The sequence below is a fragment of the Chinchilla lanigera genome, unplaced genomic scaffold (genome assembly GCF_000276665.1).
Source record: "Chinchilla lanigera isolate Chin_1 unplaced genomic scaffold, ChiLan1.0 scaffold00015, whole genome shotgun sequence".
Classification (NCBI taxonomy): Eukaryota; Metazoa; Chordata; class Mammalia; order Rodentia; family Chinchillidae; genus Chinchilla; species Chinchilla lanigera.
Genome location: NW_004955416.1, coordinates 10,356,572 through 10,373,242, shown reverse-complemented (window position 1 = coordinate 10,373,242; position 16,671 = coordinate 10,356,572). Strand labels below are relative to the sequence as shown.

The 16,671-nt window shown below is 49.9% G+C and overlaps 1 protein-coding gene across 4 annotated transcripts in view; it reads left to right on the top strand.

Moving 5' to 3' along the window:
* Frmd5 (FERM domain containing 5) overlaps window positions 1-16,671 on the top strand; it is a 345,009-nt gene that overhangs the window by 309,827 nt on the left and 18,511 nt on the right. For all 4 annotated transcript variants that reach the window (XM_005381412.2, XM_005381413.2, XM_005381414.2 and 1 more), the window contains exons 5-7: window positions 6,435-6,532; window positions 8,942-9,065; window positions 12,083-12,170. In XM_005381412.2, the coding sequence (XP_005381469.1) occupies window positions 6,435-6,532; window positions 8,942-9,065; window positions 12,083-12,170 (310 nt within the window). The remainder of the gene's footprint in view (window positions 1-6,434; window positions 6,533-8,941; window positions 9,066-12,082; window positions 12,171-16,671) is intronic.

Genomic DNA, 16,671 nt, shown 5'->3' with positions numbered 1-16,671 from the left:
AAAAAAAAAAAAAAAGAAAAAAGAAAAAGTTTCTGTAAAAGCAAGTTTATTACCATAAATCAGAGTTCTCCTTCGGGCCTGTAAACATTGCCCTCTGATGACGAATAGTTCTGCCTTGTTTAGGAGGCTTTCTCTCCGTGACAGCTGACTGAATTACCACAGGTTGGAAAGCACAGAGGCCTGAACTGATTGCTGTGTGACCTTTCAGTCTCCTTAGCCGTAAATGGTATTAGGATCATGCAGATCCTCGTGGGCTAGCACACAGTGCCCCTGGGGATGGAGCCCAGGCAGCAAGATAGTCTTCCTCAGGTCTGTGGGTGGTGAGGCAGTGCCAGGGTCTTGGGAGTGGGTCTAGGTGTGCGAGATGACTCACATGGAAGTACTCCCATGACCGGCAGCTCCAAGTCATTGTTATCTCCTTACTAAACAAGACGGAAGACTCAATGGGGGCCACTGTGGCAGAAAGTGAGGGCTCTTCTCGCCCTTGAAGCTGCTGGCAGATTCTTTCCCGAGCTCATTCCTTCTTGTCCTCCAAAGACTATGCTTTCTTCGAGATATGGGCTTGCCCTCCTTCCCTTTCCCTCTGCGTTTGTTATGCCTTGCTTAAGAATGCCATGGGGCTTACCCTTGAGTTCCCTGTAGCTGTCCTATCCCCAGACATCCAAAGGAGCCGGCCCAGCCCCAGTGAAGCTTTTGTTTCCCTCCCGCTCCCCCGAGGCCACGGCCACACACCCCTGCCTAAGGACACCCTGTCAGGATGGTAGTTCTCCCTGACAGGCACGGCCCTTTGAGGTGGGGGTATGAGACGCTCTGCCGGGGCACCCCTGCTCCTGCCTCTGGCATGCTCCCCCAGGGGCAGGTGCTCTCATCATCCCTGAATTTTGGACACCCAAGTTGAACAGCCCAGGAAGAGGCGCCTGAATCCAGGCCCCGGAGTGCTCAGTAAGGGCCAAGGTTTGCATCCCCATCCCGCCAGGAAGGTGGTAGGCGTGGGGACGGGGAGAGGCAGGGAAGTGCGCACTCGCTCTCTTCTCCCACGCACCGGGTGGCATTTCCCTGTAGGAAGCAAAGTGAAGACAAGCTAGACTTGGTGGATCATCTTAATTATTCACTCTGCATGGCGTCTTTCTTCCTCCAGTTTTTCTTGGCAAGCACTGGGGCACAGTGAGTTTGGTGGGAGGGCAGGGAAGTGTTCTTAACTTCCACACTACCATACTCACCTTCCCTTTAGATTGCTGTGGTTAGAAGGGTGCTTTTGAGCTTCCTTAGGGCAGTGCTGCTTTAACTTTTGTCTGTATACAAATCCCTTGGGGAATCTTGTGAAAGAGCACAGGTATAGATGCCCTAACAGTCTGCATCCCCAGAAAGCTCCCAGGATACTGCTGAGATGTGGGCCACACTCTGAGCACCAAGGCCTGAGGAGCAGAGGGGGCTAGACTGCTCCTTCCCTCTGCTTGTGACCTGCTCAGCTATGTAAGGCCAGAGCTCTTAGCATCATCTGCTCGTGGTCCTTTCTATCCCCTCCTGGAGGCGGTGCCATCACTAGTGTCATCTCTCTGGGTCTGTTACATGATCAAGTGCACATGAATCCTGTTTTATTCTTCAGTGTGGAAACAGAAGCAGGCTGGGCATGATGGCACACAGCTATAATCCCAGAACTCAGGAGGCTGAGGCAAGAGGATATGAGTTCAAGACCAGCCTGAGCCACATAGTGAGACCCTGACTCAAAAAGTCAGAAATAGAGGAGGAAAGGAAGAAAAAGAAAAGTTTTCAAAACTGAGAAAGGACACTGGGTGTCGTGGCACACACTTGTATTCCCAGCACTCAGGAGACTGAGGCAGGAGGATCACTGCAAGTTCGAGGCCAGCCTGGGCTACAAAGGGAGCTCAAAGCCAGCCTGAACTGCATAGCGAGACCCTGTCTCAAAAAAAAAAAAAAAAGAGAAAAGAAGGAAAAATGGAAACAAAGCTTTTGTAAATAAGGAGGGGAAGAGGGGTTGAAGGCAGAAGAAGGGAATGGAGAAAAAGAAGGATCAAGTTATATCCTGCATAGGTACAGATTCCCTATGATGACTGTGATCCTTATGTATACCTAAAATGTACCAGTAAAATTCATTGTCTTTGAAAAAATTCAAAAATAAAAAAACAAATTTAAAAAATTAAAAGAAGCAGTGGAAACCTCCAGCTGCCTAAGAAGGGTCTGCTTTCTGTTAGTCCAGTGGGATTTAAGGGAGTTTTACTGTAGTGCCATCCCTTCCCAGGGATGCTGCAGTCGTCTGTGGCTGTCTGACAAAGTGCCACAAAATGTACCTTCAAGAAACAAGTATTTATTCTCTCAGAGTTGCATTTATTCATTTATTTATTTGTTTTACCTGTTTATTTTTATTCATACATGTTTGCAGTACGAGATGGTCACATTCCTTGTGGGGAGTTGGTGCAGCCGCACGGCACATCTCAATGTTTTCATCCCCTTCCCCTCCCCTTCCCTCCTCCTTCCATCTCCTGGTCCTGTTCCCATTTGCAAAAGATCTACCTCCTTATTTCCTACTATCTCTTATTCTGTTCTTTATTTAAAATTTTTTTTTTTTTTTTTTGGTACCAGGAATCGAACTCACAACCTCACGCTTGCCAGGCAGGTGCTTATGCCACTGAGCTGTGTCCCCAGCCCATTTTATTTATACTTCATGTTTCTTATATAAGAGAAATCACGTGATATTTAAGCATGTGTGTCTGATTTATTTCACTTTAACATTATGGGCTCAACGTGCATCTATTTTCTTACAAATGACTCAAGTTTATCCTTTTTTATGGCACAGTAGTTCTCTATTGTGTGTAAATACCACATTTTCTTTTTTCGTTTTTCTTCTTTTTTTTTTTTTGGTCTTTTTGAGACAGGGTCTCATTATACAGTTCAGGTTGGCCTTGAGCTCACTTTGTAGCCCAGGCTGGTCTCAAACTCACAATGATCCTCCTGCCTCAGCCTTCTGAGTGCAAATACCACATTTTTTAATCCATGCTTCTATGGATGTACATATAGGCCACTTCCAAGCTTTAGCTATTACAGATTGTGCTGCTGTAAACATAGATATGCATGTATCACTGTAATAAGATATCTTTTACACAGGAAGATAGCTAGAAGGGGAATAGCTGGGTCAAACAGAAATTCTAGTTTTAGTTTTTTGAAGAATCCCCATACTGATTTCTTTAGTGGTTGTACTAGTTTACATTTCTACCGACAATGTAGAAGCCCCCTCTCCCCAGGTTCACCAGAATTAGTTATTATTTGATTTCTTTCTGGAATTTCAGTGTCATTTTAATTTGCATTTCCCTAATGGCCAGAGATGCTGAACATTTTTTTCACGTATTTATTGCTCATTTGTACCTATTCTACAAAGTGTGCGTTTCAGTTGCCAATTTTTCGATTCTTTTATTTTGGAAGGATCTAATTTTTCTGTGATATTAGTCCTCTGTCTGAGGAGTAGCTGGAAAAAAATATTCCCACTGTGTAGGTTGTCTGTACTTTGTTGATTATTTCCTTTCCTGTGCAAGAGCTTTTTAACTTGATATGATCCTATTTGTTGATTCTTGACATTATTTGGGCTCTGTTCAGAGAGCTCTTCCTTACGCCTGCACCTTCAAGACTTTTACCCATCTTCTCTCCCAGCAGGTTCCGTTTTGAAATTTAGTTTTTTGATCCATTTTGATTTCAGTTTAGTACCTGGCGAGATATATAGGTCTAGATTCAGTCTTCTACGTGTGGATAGCCAGGTCTCTCAGCACCATTACCTTTCCTATGATGTATGTTTTTGGCCCCTTTGTCAAAGATCAGGTAGCTAAACGTGCCTGGGGTTTTTTCTGCATTCTCTGTTCTGTCCAATGATCCACTTGTCAAAGTGTTTTTGTGCCAGTATCATGCTGTTTACTTCTGTAGCTTTGTATTATAACTTGAAATTCAGGATGTGATGATTCCTGCCTTGCCCTTGTTACCCAAGATTGCCTTTGCTATTCTGGGTCTCTTCTGGTTCCACATAAGTTTTAGGATTGTTTCCTCTCGTTTCTGAGAGGAATGCTGGTGGTATTTTGATTGGTATTGTATTAAATCTGTATGACAGTTGGAGAAGTATGGCCGTTTTGACTCTTGGTTCTGCCTATCCAGGAACAGGGGGTAGCTTTCCATTTTCTGATGTCCTCTTTGATTTTCTTTTTCAGAGTGCTGTAGTTTTCAGTGTGGAGGTCTTTCCTTTCCTTGGTTAGGTTAATTCCTAAGTGTTTGACTTTTCTTGATGCTGTTGTGAATGGTACTGCTTTTCTAATTTTTCTGTATCTCAGAGTTTGTGTGCTTGGAAGTCAGGAGCGGCTTGGCTGGCTGGTTCGGCAGGGGCTGAATCATGAGGCTGGCCGGGGCTGCAGTCATCTCAAGGGCTGACTGGGGTGGAGGATTCACTTCCGATACAGCTCACTTGCATGGCTGTTGGCAAAAGACCTCAGTTCCTTGCTGGCTGTTGGCAAAAGACATCCGTTTCTCACCACACAGACCTTCCTGTTGGGTAAAGTGAGCATCTTCAAGCAGAGCTCAGGTCCGGAAAGAGGCAACTGAGAAGAAGCCACAGTCACTCTGCAGCCAGGCCTCAGAAGGCAGACGCTCGCACTGCCGTTAGAAGCAAGTCATGTGGTGCCGAGTACTCAGCTCTGAGCAGCTCAGAAACCAGCATGTCCTGCCAGGGTGTGGTGGGGCCTCTGTAAAGGCGCAAGAGGTCAGCAGCTTCCGTGGAAGCCCAGCGGGCAGCAAGGGAGCCACAGCGGCTGGCAGAACTACGCCAGGCAGGTTAATGTCGAAGAAGGGAAACGTGGAAGTCATCATTTGACAAAGTCTTACTAATGAGCGTGTTCAGCTCAGGAATAAGAGAAGCTGAAATTGAAAAAAAGAAAAAACGCATGCTAATTATCAGACCAGAAGCACCACTTTATCGAATACTGAGCAGTTGGTATGAAGGGGGAAGGTGAAAGAAATCAGAATTTGAAATAGAAGAATGAAGAAATAAAAATGGAGCTAAGAATTAATCTGTAATCCAAAAGCACCACGCTAAGTAATTACTAATCTGCTTATGTGTACTTGTATATTTTGCTAAACCTGCATGCATTATTTGTTTAATAGAAGAAAATATATACAGGGTAAAGTAGCGCCTTTTAAGGAAAATGTTAAAATCAGGGATCTCCCTGTGCTTCCAGAAGTGGAAGTCCTCACAGAGTGGGGAAATCTGCAAAGCACACCCCAGCTCCAAGGAAGGTCCCAAGTGTTCCAGATCGGAGGCCACACGCTCACAAGAGAGAGAAAGCAGGTCACTAAGGCCATACCACACTCAGAGGCCCAGCTATTCCTGAAATGAAGAGAGTCAAAGCATTTGGGGACATAATCAAAATCACCGATGCCCCCCAGCCAAGGAGCCACAGGGGAAGTGACCCAAGGACTTGATGCACCTCAGCCTCACGGGTTTGCTGTCCTTAAGAGCCTGGGAAATTACGGCCATCAAAGATCACACTTCCCACAAGCACATTTTGCCTGGAGTTACCAATTCCATCCCACCAGGGCCGAGTCTATCCAACTACGGTGTCAGGAGGGTGCAATAATGCAGGGAGTAAGAGCCAAGTTCACGGGTCCAACAGTCCTGAGTTTGAACCCAGGCTCTGCCTCTTCGTCATGTGTCCATGCGAAAATCACAAGAGCCTCCGCTTTATCTACAAAAGTGGGCATAATAATGGGGCCTATCTCAAAGTGTTATGATAGAATTAAAGGAGATCTCAAATGTAAAGGGTGTAACACAGACTGGCAGGCAGGAGGTCTCCACACACACCAGCTAGTCTTAGCGCTCATTCTCGACACCCCGCCACCATCTGCGGCAAGCTTTCTATATTTGAAGAGATGCCGGCCCAGGTTTCTGTTAAATTTTTGTGCTTCCTCTACCAGTGCCTCTTCTTACACAGCGTCCAGATTTGGAGGGATCTGGTCGACCTCTGCCCATAGTTGCACACTATTTCCATTCATAGACAGGCTCCCTTTGAGAGCTGAGGCCAAACTCATCCCTGGGCCAGCTGCTTCTGCTGCTGTTCACTCCAGAGGCCAAGGCAGCAGGAGGTCCAGTCTGCTCATTTCTGATGCACTGGGGCTGGTTCCTTGCAAATCCCAGCACTGGCGGACGTACCGTTTCTATTTTGAGCTACAGGAGGAAACTGACAAGTCGCTTGGAATGGAACCTCAAATCAGTTCAAAGCAAAATGTACTATAAAGAGTCTCCCGGGAAATGGAAAATGTATTTGTTGTACAGTATGGTTTGAGAATTTTTTTAATGACAAAGATTTTGATAGGCTCATATTGCATATTTATGTCTTTAAAGCAATCAAAGAAATCCTTTCTAGTTTACTCTGTTTTCTCTCCAGGTATTTAGTCTTCCTGCAGATCAAAAGGGATCTCTACCATGGCCGCCTCCTCTGTAAAACATCTGACGCTGCCTTGTTAGCAGCTTATATCCTTCAAGGTAATGCCTTTTGATAAGATAAATTCGCTTTTCATGCTCAGTACCGATTACATTATTTCAGTTCTACAGGTGACTGCTTCTTGCATCTAAACTGTATCTAACTTGAAGCAGAACCCAAGTTAAAGGATTTTTGCTGAGATTCCCTAGGGTTAGAAATCGCGGAGCTCTAAGTCTTCCACCCTGCCTGAGGGCTCATTCTCAGGCCCTCTAAGTCCTTCTGACTCTGTGTTGGGGATTAGCCCTGCCCCCTTGGTTGGTATCATTACAGTCACTCCAGAGAGTAATCGAAATCAATTTTGCCCTAGCCTCTCACACTAATCTCAGAGATGTGAAGACTGTGGCATTCTGGCATCTGTGTTAGAGACTATCAGATCAGAGTGCTCGCTCAGTGTTGAAAAAGTTTCAAGTGAACAAGCACACCTCCTAAAGAGCTCATAAGGAAGAGTTGCTCCTTACATGGCTGGCTTACGTGGTTCATATGTTCCTTGCAAAGCAGTGGGAGAGAGATGCACCTCTCACATGCATCTCTTTCTCCTTTCATGAAGTGCTGAGAATGCTTAAGCGCCACTTCTAAACTTCTTAGTCCTTAACCTGAAACTTTCATTACCACTGGATCATTTTAGACCAAAGCACTAAAATCTTGAATTTCCCGTCAAAGAATCCAAACTCTTACTTGGAAATCTGTGAACTCCCAGAAACATCTTGTAAAGAGAAACTGTTTGCCAATAAGAAACCAAGTTCTTTTTGGCAGGAAAAAATATCACAACTGTGTTACGAATGTAAAAGTCAAGCCGGGCGTGGTGGTGCATGCCTCTAATCCCAGCACTTGGGAGGCTGAGGCAGGAGGATTGCTGTGAGTTTGAGGCCAGCCTGGGCTACATCAGTGCGTTCAAGGCCAGCCTGAACTGCATAGCAAGACCCTGTCTCAAAAAGACAAGAGAAAAAAAAAAAAAAAAGGAATGTGATAGTAAGTCCTTGCCATTTTGACTTCTGAGACTCTTGTTTCTAAAATCTACAAAATGGGCAGTTTGGCTGGTGCCTGATAGCTGTAACGTCCCCAGAAATGCCCCTTTCCTTTTTTTAGAAAAAAGCCTGGCCTGCTCTTATTGCAACTTTAAACTCTACTCCTTCCTTCAATTTTGCTCTAATAATCACATTAAATTCTTTTCATTTTTTTTCTTTAATATCCAACATTGATGTTTTCCAGTTGGTGGTTTCTAAATAAAATCAAAATAAATAACTTCAGGGTTCAAAAGTTACCGAAGATTTCAGGGGACAGCTTGCTAAACAATAAAAATTCCCACATTAATTTGGGTGGCACCATGAGTGGATTTGTAATTTAAAAAAAAAAAAAAAGTACAAGGCACAAGCACAAGAGGGTGTGAAGAGGGTGTGTTCTGATGTTTCCTCCTGCCTCTTCTGAAGTGGCATGGTGCCCCCAGGGAAGGACAGAGGGTAACCGCAAAGCAGCTGGACTTCCTCCTTCCCTTCATCACACCCAGCAAGTGCCCTGTGAAGCGCCGTTTCGCATGGAAAGCTGGATTCTGACCTGAACACACACCGTGGAACACACCCCAGGCCCACGGCCCTCCCCCAGGTCACGGATCTGAGACCCCTGGCTGTGTGAGGGATGCGCTTTCTCTGTGAAAGGCTGGAGGAGAAGCCTTGCCACCGACAGGGCACTCAGAAAGCAGCCTTAAACCCTGAATTCAGCAACAGTGTCTGGTTATAGCCAATCTCCCAAGTCTCTGGGCCGCTGGCAGGGCCCCAGCACCTGTTCGGCCTCCAGTAAATATTAAAACGGATTCCTGGGGCTGGGGATTTAGCTCAGAGGCAAAGTGCCTGCCTGGCAAGTGCAAGGTCGTGAGTTCGGTTCCCAGTACTGGAGAAAAACCAAAAAAAAAAAAGCATATTCCTCTGGGTTGATTTGGACAGAGGGTGGAGTCCTCTTGGATCATGACTCATTCATCAACTTGCTTCATCCTTGCAAAAATCCTTGAAATCAGATTTAGACTTCTGACATGGCCCAGGCCCAGGAGGTTCCGTCTTCCTGATCGAGCTCACTGCTTCCTCCTGCACAGATCATCTTCCTGGCCCTTGCCTCAGGACTGAGCTCGAGGACCACAGTGCAGGCTTCTGCTCTTTTATTGCAACTTTCTTTGTGGTGACCTCAGCACACAAGTCAGCTCTCCTGGCTCGCAACTTAAATGTGAACATCAGCCCAGTAGGCACACCTGGGAGAACAAAGGTGGACGTGCTCCTGCGGGCCCAGCCCTCTGCCCGGGGTCACTGTCCCCTCTCAGCCTGAGGCATGCTGCGGATGCTGCTCTGTGTATTAATCTTGCTTTGCTCTGCCAAAGGTGATTCACCTCTCTCCACAATTGTTTTCTTCCTCCTTGCTTTTGAAAGCTGAGATTGGAGATTACGACCCAGGAAAACACCCTGAAGGCTACAGCTCCAAGTTCCAGTTTTTTCCTAAACATTCAGAGAAGCTGGAAAGGAGAATTGCTGAGATCCACAAGACAGAACTCAGGTGCGTGACCGTCACTTCAGGCCCAGGACCCAGAGCCACAGCCCTGTGCTGTGTTCCTTACCTGTGCAGTCTCTGCCACAGCGTGATGGTCCCCGGGCGTTCCTGATCCTGGGATACACCGTTGTCAGCGCCCTGGAAGCGCACCTCGGCCCTGTGGGCTTACTCCCGAGAACGGTTAAGCCTGCTTTAAGCCTGCTCTGTAAGGCAAGAGAAGTTGTATGCAGGGAAAGCTGAGAGGGATCGGCCTTTCAGAGGTGTTTGCTTCCCTGAGATAAATGGAGGGAGAAAAGCAAGAACTAGCTAAAGGAAAAGAAAGATAAAAAGAAAGGGATAAAAGAGGCTAAGGGTGTAGCTCAGTGGTAGAGCATTTCCCTGGCATGCAAAAAGCTCTGGGTTCAACCCCCAGCACTGAGGGGGGGTGGGGGTGGGATGTAGCTCAGTGGTGGAGCAACTGTTCAGCATGGGTAGACCCCTGTTTAATCCCCAGCTCCACAGAAAGAGAGAGAGGGAGGGAAAAAGACAAAGCCTGAGAAGGGATGTAAAAAGTGGCAGACATCTGTGATCGTCTGTGGCAGGTGAGGGGCGCTTCTGGTTGGAAGACGGCCTGCACAGAGCTGGTCCCAGCCTAGAGATGCAGGGGTCCCCAGAAGCATGTTGGCTTGGGGACTGTGTCTCCAGCAGCACACAACTCACCCCGCATGCCCACCTGGAGCCCCTGCCCCTGCACCAAGGGACCCAGAGGAGAGATGGCGTCAAGCAGGGAGGCTCACCCTCCCCAGCCTCTCTGAGTTGCCCAGAATGCGCAGGATACCTCGGAACAGCATTCGTTCCGCCCTTCAGCCACTGGAAGCAGGGCCGTCCACAAAGGCAGCTTGTACAAAGCAGCAGGAGACTGCTGGGCTCCACCTCGTCACCGCCTTGTCACTGCCCCGCACACAGCCCCAGCCCCCCGGTTGGTATGAAGGTCGCAGGTCCCCGCAGTGGAGTGTTGTAAAATAGAACATCATGTCGTCATTTCATTAGCTTTTTAATCTTTAGGAATGTTTGTGTGTTTACCGTTCTAAGGAAGGACTGTGCTCAGGGCAGGACTGTTGCTAATAATACTAAACTTAAACTAGTTCCTGCCCCCACAACAGCATAAAAAACTTCAGAGACGCAAAGGTTCTACCAAGTGTGACCCAAAGCCACCTCAGCCTTTGGAAACAGACCCTCCACATCACATGAGGGGACTGGCCCCTCACTCCAGGGGAGTGGAGGCCCCATCAGAGGGGGGGTCCTGTTTGTTTCCAGCCCTCTCCCAGGCCAGGAAAGCAGGCCCCACGGGTCCCTCCTATCGGTGAGGAAATAGTGACCCCTTGTGGTAAACATCTGAATAAATAGCCAGGTGTGGTAGCGCACACCTGTAATCCCAGCACTCGGGAGGCTGAGGCAGGACAGTCACAAATTTGAGGCCAGCCTGAACTACGTAAGTGAGTTCAAGGTCAGTCTGAACTACAAAGTGAGACTGTCTAAAAAAAAAAAGAGATCCCAATAAACATGGGCCTGTGTAGGGTCTCATGGTTCAAAGTAGCCTACCACACACTTGTAATCCCAGCATTCAGGAGGCTGAAGCAGGAGGATTGCTATGAGTTCCAGCCTGAACTACATAATGAGACTTTGTCTCAAACAAAGCGGGGTGCGTTGGAACTGTCATGTGTTTCCCATGTCATAGTAGTGGGAACAGCCCTAGTTCAAGGCAGGTGTTCCCCTAGGAAATGCTTGCTTTGATGGCCCTGGAGATTTGGGCAAACTTCAGGGGAGAAATGAGCCCACAGGGCCTGCCACCCTCAGACAGTGCACCTGGAAGACACTGGTGCTCTAGCCCCTGGGGACCAGTGCCCGCTATCTGCCACATGGCATTTCCCAGGACCTCCCCTGGCCCGGGGCTCACTGGCAGATCTGCATCAGTAGAAACTAACACCTAGGGGCTGGGGATTTAGCTCAGCAGCAAAGCACCTGCCTGCAAGCACAAGGTCATGAGTTCGATTCCCAGTACCAGAAAAAAAAACTAAAAAATAATAATAATAACACCTAGTGCCTAGCTTCACCATCAGTGTGTAAAGACCTGTCTGCATTTCCTCTGCTGACTCTGGGGGCCCAGGCTGTGTGCCGCGTTCCCCGGTGCATCTTCAGCAGGCAGCCCAGGGGCTGGCACAGGATCGAGGTCTCAGAGGACGCAGCGGGAGCGGGGCCGCTTTGCTGTTGGTGTCTTGTCTGCCTGCCCTGCTATGTCACTGGGGGCAAATGATACTGTCAGAAAAGAGCAGTTGTCAGTCCCGCCCACGGCCAGCACAGCTGTTGACTTCAGGGCCTGCCTGCCCTCCTCGCAGGGAACTGGCGCCACATCTGTAGAAGCTCGTCTGCCGTCCAGGGCTCTGCACCCTGAATCCCTAGTGGCAGCAGTGTAGCATGCCGGCCACTGCCAGGCAGCTGGGAAGGGGTGAGGAAGGGGCGTCTCTGGAGGGCTGGGGCGGGCTTCTCGCCCTCCACACCATATTCCCCGCTTGGTCAGCAAGGCAGCCCCGCCCTTTGAATTTCAGTCTCTGCCGGATCAGACAGGCTGTCTGTGGACTGGAACCATAGACTGTTTGTCCTAGAGTTGAAAGTCATGAAGTATCCCAAAGTCAGTATTTCTGGCTTGCTGAGAAGCACACTCTCTAGCAGCGCGGGGCCCTGCCTGCTCATGGGACTGATCTCAGCCTCAGGAGCAGCTGCGCTTCCCAGTCTGCTTCTGCCCCGCTGCTCCCCACTGCTCCCCACTGCACATGCTCGGCCGGCCCAGGCAACTCCTTCTGGGGCCTCGTTCTGAAGCTGTGAATTCTGACCCTAGACTTGAGGCTGACACTGGTCTTAGAACCCAGTAGGGAGCACACCCTGCAGAAGTGAAGGTGGGTGGCTCTTAACAGAGTTTACCTCGGGGTGGGGTGGGGAGGGCAGAGGAATGCACGGCCCTAAAATCATCCTTTTCCTTATTCCAGTGGTCAAACACCAGCAACATCAGAGCTGAACTTCCTAAGAAAAGCACAGACACTGGAGACATACGGAGTGGATCCTCACCCCTGTAAGGTGAGAGCGTCGGAGAGGAGCGGGGCCGCAGGCCTCAGCCCGCTTCAGTGTGTGCGAGTGGCTCTTCTGGTGACGGACACCAGAGAAAATGTCTCCCGTGGAGAGCTTATGTGCTGCATAATTTCATGGTACCCCGTCAGTGTCAGAGGAACCGAGGCAAAGTCCGTCTAAATAACAAATCCAAAACACAGGGCCCACTTTGGCAGCCATGGGTAATTTGGTGGAAAGGAAGAGGAGGGATGTGGAAGGCGCCCCGCAGAGAATGACTGGAGACAGCCTGGCGATCGCCCACTCTCCTGACCCGTAATCTCGTTTTATCCCCAGAGTGGCTTTTATTGACTGCAATGGTATAAGTCACCATGCAGAACTGCGTGGGACTCGCATTTAATCCCATTACGTGCCTCGGAGCGGGAGGCAGGACCCAGGGCAAGCCCCTGTAATTACTCACCTGGGTCTGGCATTCGGAAAGAGGTGTAGGGCAGCCCAGTCACTGCTGAGCAGCGGGACCAGGGCCTCTTCCTGTCCCACTGGCCACATCCCTGCATTGCGTCTCCCGTCCCTGTTGCTTTGGCGCCTCTGGGCTCTGGCTCGGTTTCCCCACAGTCTGCCTTTCTTTCTGCTCCTGGAGAGGGCAGACTACCACAATCAAACCAGCTGTCCAGCTGATCTGAAGGCGACAGCACCAGCCGGGAGCTGGGCCACACAACCTTTGCAGTCTGACAGATGGGGACACTCAGTTTCAAGGAAAAATCAGAACATGATGCGTTACTTTCCCAGGGCTGCTGTAACCCAGTATCAGACGAGGTGGCTTAAACAACCAAGGCTTACCAGGGGCCTCCGGGTTGGTGGCTTCTGAGGCCCTGAGGAGAGTATCTGGTCCCTCCCTGGGTCTTCATGTTGTCCTGCCTCTGTTCTTGCCTGTGACAGATTGTCCCCACTTGTAAGGACACCAGCTGTATTGGAGTAGGTGGGGCTTATACTCGAGCCCCTCCCTTTTAACCTCTATAAAGACCCTGCTTCCCAATAAGGTCACATGTTGTGGGCGGGGTTGTGAGGACTTCAGCAAGCAACTTGGCAGGGACACAATTCAAGGCGCAGCCGACAGAATAAAAACTAAGGAGCACAGCGAAGTGGGAACAAAGCAGTGTCTCCCTCGGCCTGTAGGTGAGCTGACGCTGATTTGGCCTCGCTAGGGTTTACTGTGAGCCTTGAGAACATGCCGGCATGCAGAGACCCTGCTCATTGTGCCCACCCCACAGCTCGCCCCCCACCGCGCAGTCCACACCCAGATAACCCCCGGATGCTTGGGGCCAGCAGTGCCAGATAACACACCTATGCCTGCTCCTGCCAAGGAATTCACATCCGGATATTTACACGCTAGCGCAGCTTCCTAAATAATGTCCCTAAAACAGAAGTAATTTGAAGCACTCCATCAACTGCTCAGACACTCCCGGGAGCAGAGCGAAGAGTGGAGGCAGCCGCGGCCCTGCACAGAAGCCCTGGTCCCCCACTTACTGGGGCCTTTTGAGGCTTCCAAGCCGTACTTTCCTTACCTGTGACTAAGTACGCAGTAGGTGTTCAATAACTGCTCTGCTTCCACACCTAACGGTGCCAGATCACCTCTGGGTCCAAACCTTCCCGTCCCCTTAAAGCCAAACATACAGGTGGACCGGCAGTGACCGGAGTGTGACAACCGACTGAGGTAGATAGGATTCTCTACTGTTGCCCATGGGTATCTGGAAAACAGCTGTCATGGCAGCCAGCCTGGTACCCAGCACAGGGAGGTTAGAGGGGAGCCAGCGTCCATGCCTGGTGTACGGTGCAGTCCCGGGTATCGCAGCACCAACCCCTGGAACGGAGGGAGGTGGGGGGCAGTGTGTGGCCCACTTTCCACAGCGCGCCCGTGCTTGCTCTTCTGGTATTTCTCGCTGAGTTCTCAGCCAGCCTTGTGGGGTGAATGTCATTCACCGGAGTTTATAAATGGGAAGGCTCAGAGTTCACAAGGCCCGAGGCAGGCCTGAGTTGCTTGCTGGGGGTGGGGTGTGTACCCTACACAGAACAGACGCTCCCGAGGAGACCCCTGGGGAGAAGGTGAGAGCAGTCATCTCGCTGGGCCTCCACCCTGTGTTCCCGGGCCCTGGGCCTCTGCTCTCACACAGCCCTCTGGCAGCTCTCCACAGGCTCTGGTGATGGCTTCCTCGGTCCTCCCCGCCCAAGCAAGCAGAGCGGTGAGGGAGCCTTTCCTCTTATCACTAAGTAGAGTCACTTCAGAGATGTGCTACCAAGCGCGCCCCTTAATGTTCTGAGGCGCGCTCGGTGTAATAAATACCGATGATTTCTATTAACAGAGAGGCAATTACTGGGCCCAGAGAATCTGGGGCACGCAGCCCTAGGGAGGACAGAAGAGGAGGAATCGTTCTGATAATTAAATGAGAGCAGAACAACACGGGCTGGGCTCCGTTCTCCTGGACTGATTAAGAAGCTGCAGTGTGTCCTCGTGCTGATGGCTTCTTTCTGCCCAGAGTGTGCTTTCCTGGTCCTGGGACCAAAAGGAGGAACTCGAACAAACCCCGCAGGGGCAACTGGAGCACACCCAACTCCAAATTGTACCAGGCTCCCAGGGGCCCAGCCATGCAGCTGTGGAGAGGAGAGTGTGGCCCATTGCTGCTCTGTCCCCGTCCCTGACAACCTCTGACCTCTCAGAAGCTGCCGTCTTGTTCCTTCCAAGCTGGCCCTGAGGCTGGTTTTTTGCTTTGATCTCCTGGGCAAAGGTCACATTCAGAGGGCCTGGGGGTTAGGACGCAGCTGGTCATCCCTGTTCAGGCTCGCGGAGTAGTTACCTCATCACACACACCCAGCCCACACCAGCCTATATTGTGAGCCTCAAAGGTCCCACTACTGAAAGCCTGCACGTGCCTGGCACCTCATACACAGGCTCAATTAATCTTTACCACGTCACTACCAAGAAGATATTCTTGTCTTCATTTGAGCCTTCGAAGGTGGAGATAATAAAAGATGTGAAGGGGATAAGCTAAAATGCCTAAAGTTCCGAAGTTACTAGTGAGGATTTTTTTTTTTTTTTTTTTTTTTTTTGGTTTTTCTCGGTACCGGGAACCGAACTCACGACCTTGCGCTTGCCAGGCAGCCGCTTTTGCTGCTGAGCTAAATCCCCAGCCCCAAGTGAGGATATTATTTCAAGTTACAACCGGAGCTGCAAGGGTCTCAGGGCTATGTTTTTTTTTCAGTTACCCCTCATGGTCTTCCTTCTGGAGAGGTGACATTTAGGAACTAAGCATGGCCCCCTGCCAATTCTGATACAGAGAAGACACAGACTTATAAGATTTCTAGAATCATCATATAAAATTTAATGTAAGTTCAGCAGTATATGTCTGCTCTGAATAGACCAGGAAAGAACTGGTTTCAGCTGAACCTAGATTAGACCACAAAAATAAAATTGCACTGCCGGGTGTGGTGGTTCATGCCTGTAATCCCAGCCCTCGGGAGGCTGAGGCAGGAAGATCACCATGAGTTTGAGGCCAGCATGGGCTACATAGTAAATTTAAGGCCAGCCCGAACTACATAGCAAGACCCTATCTCAAAAAGCCACCCCCCCAAAAAAAAAAAACAACAACCCTTGCTCCATCTTGACAAGTTGCTCCTGACTTCAGAGGAGCAGGACGGGATGAGCGGCAACTCTCCTTCCCCCGGGGGAGCCCCTCGTGGCTGTGCTGTAGGGAGGCGACAGACTCACCTCTGAAGGGAAGAACTTGACCTAAGCCTCTCAGATGGCGAGTTTTCACCGAGAACTTCCTTTCTCAATTGTCCCGGGTTGCGCTGCCGCCCGCTCTTCATTCTGCTCGAGCTTCTCTGGTCACCTGTCATCATGCTGAGCCTCCCAAGCCCCAGACAGGCAGCTGGCTGTCTCGTGCCCTCAGCCCCACCAGTCCCATGATCCGGGGTCGTGCCGCGGCCCTCGTCTGTTGGCACAGGAAGTGTTTGGAGAAGCCTGTGCGGATGAGACTGGGTCAGGATGGTTGAAGTGCCAGAGTTACTCACTGGAGTGACACAGCTACTCACTGGGGTTTATTCGCAGTTCACCCCACTCCAGGTCAGCCCCATGCGGTCTCAGCTGCTCCCCTCCACCCCAGCCCTGCCTTCCCCGGAGCTCCCCGAGGGGTCTGCACGCCACACCCAGCCCTTCTCTTCCCTTTGCTGTGGCCAGAGGGATGCCAGTAACGCACAGCGCGTAGACCGCCCTGGCCCAGCTTCTGGTCGCTCCTCCTGCACTCACCTCAGATTCCCCATCGGCAGATGCTTCTCCATGGCGCCCTAGCACTGACTGGCTTCTCCTTGCCTGTCCTCCCTTCGCACACTCATTTCCTCACTAGCACAACTGAAGTCTGTCAGTATCAGGGGAAAGAATAGTAGAATGTTAGGTGTTTTTATCCAAAGGATTTGTATTAAGTTCAACAACTCAGCAGCTATAACAACACGTCCGTTA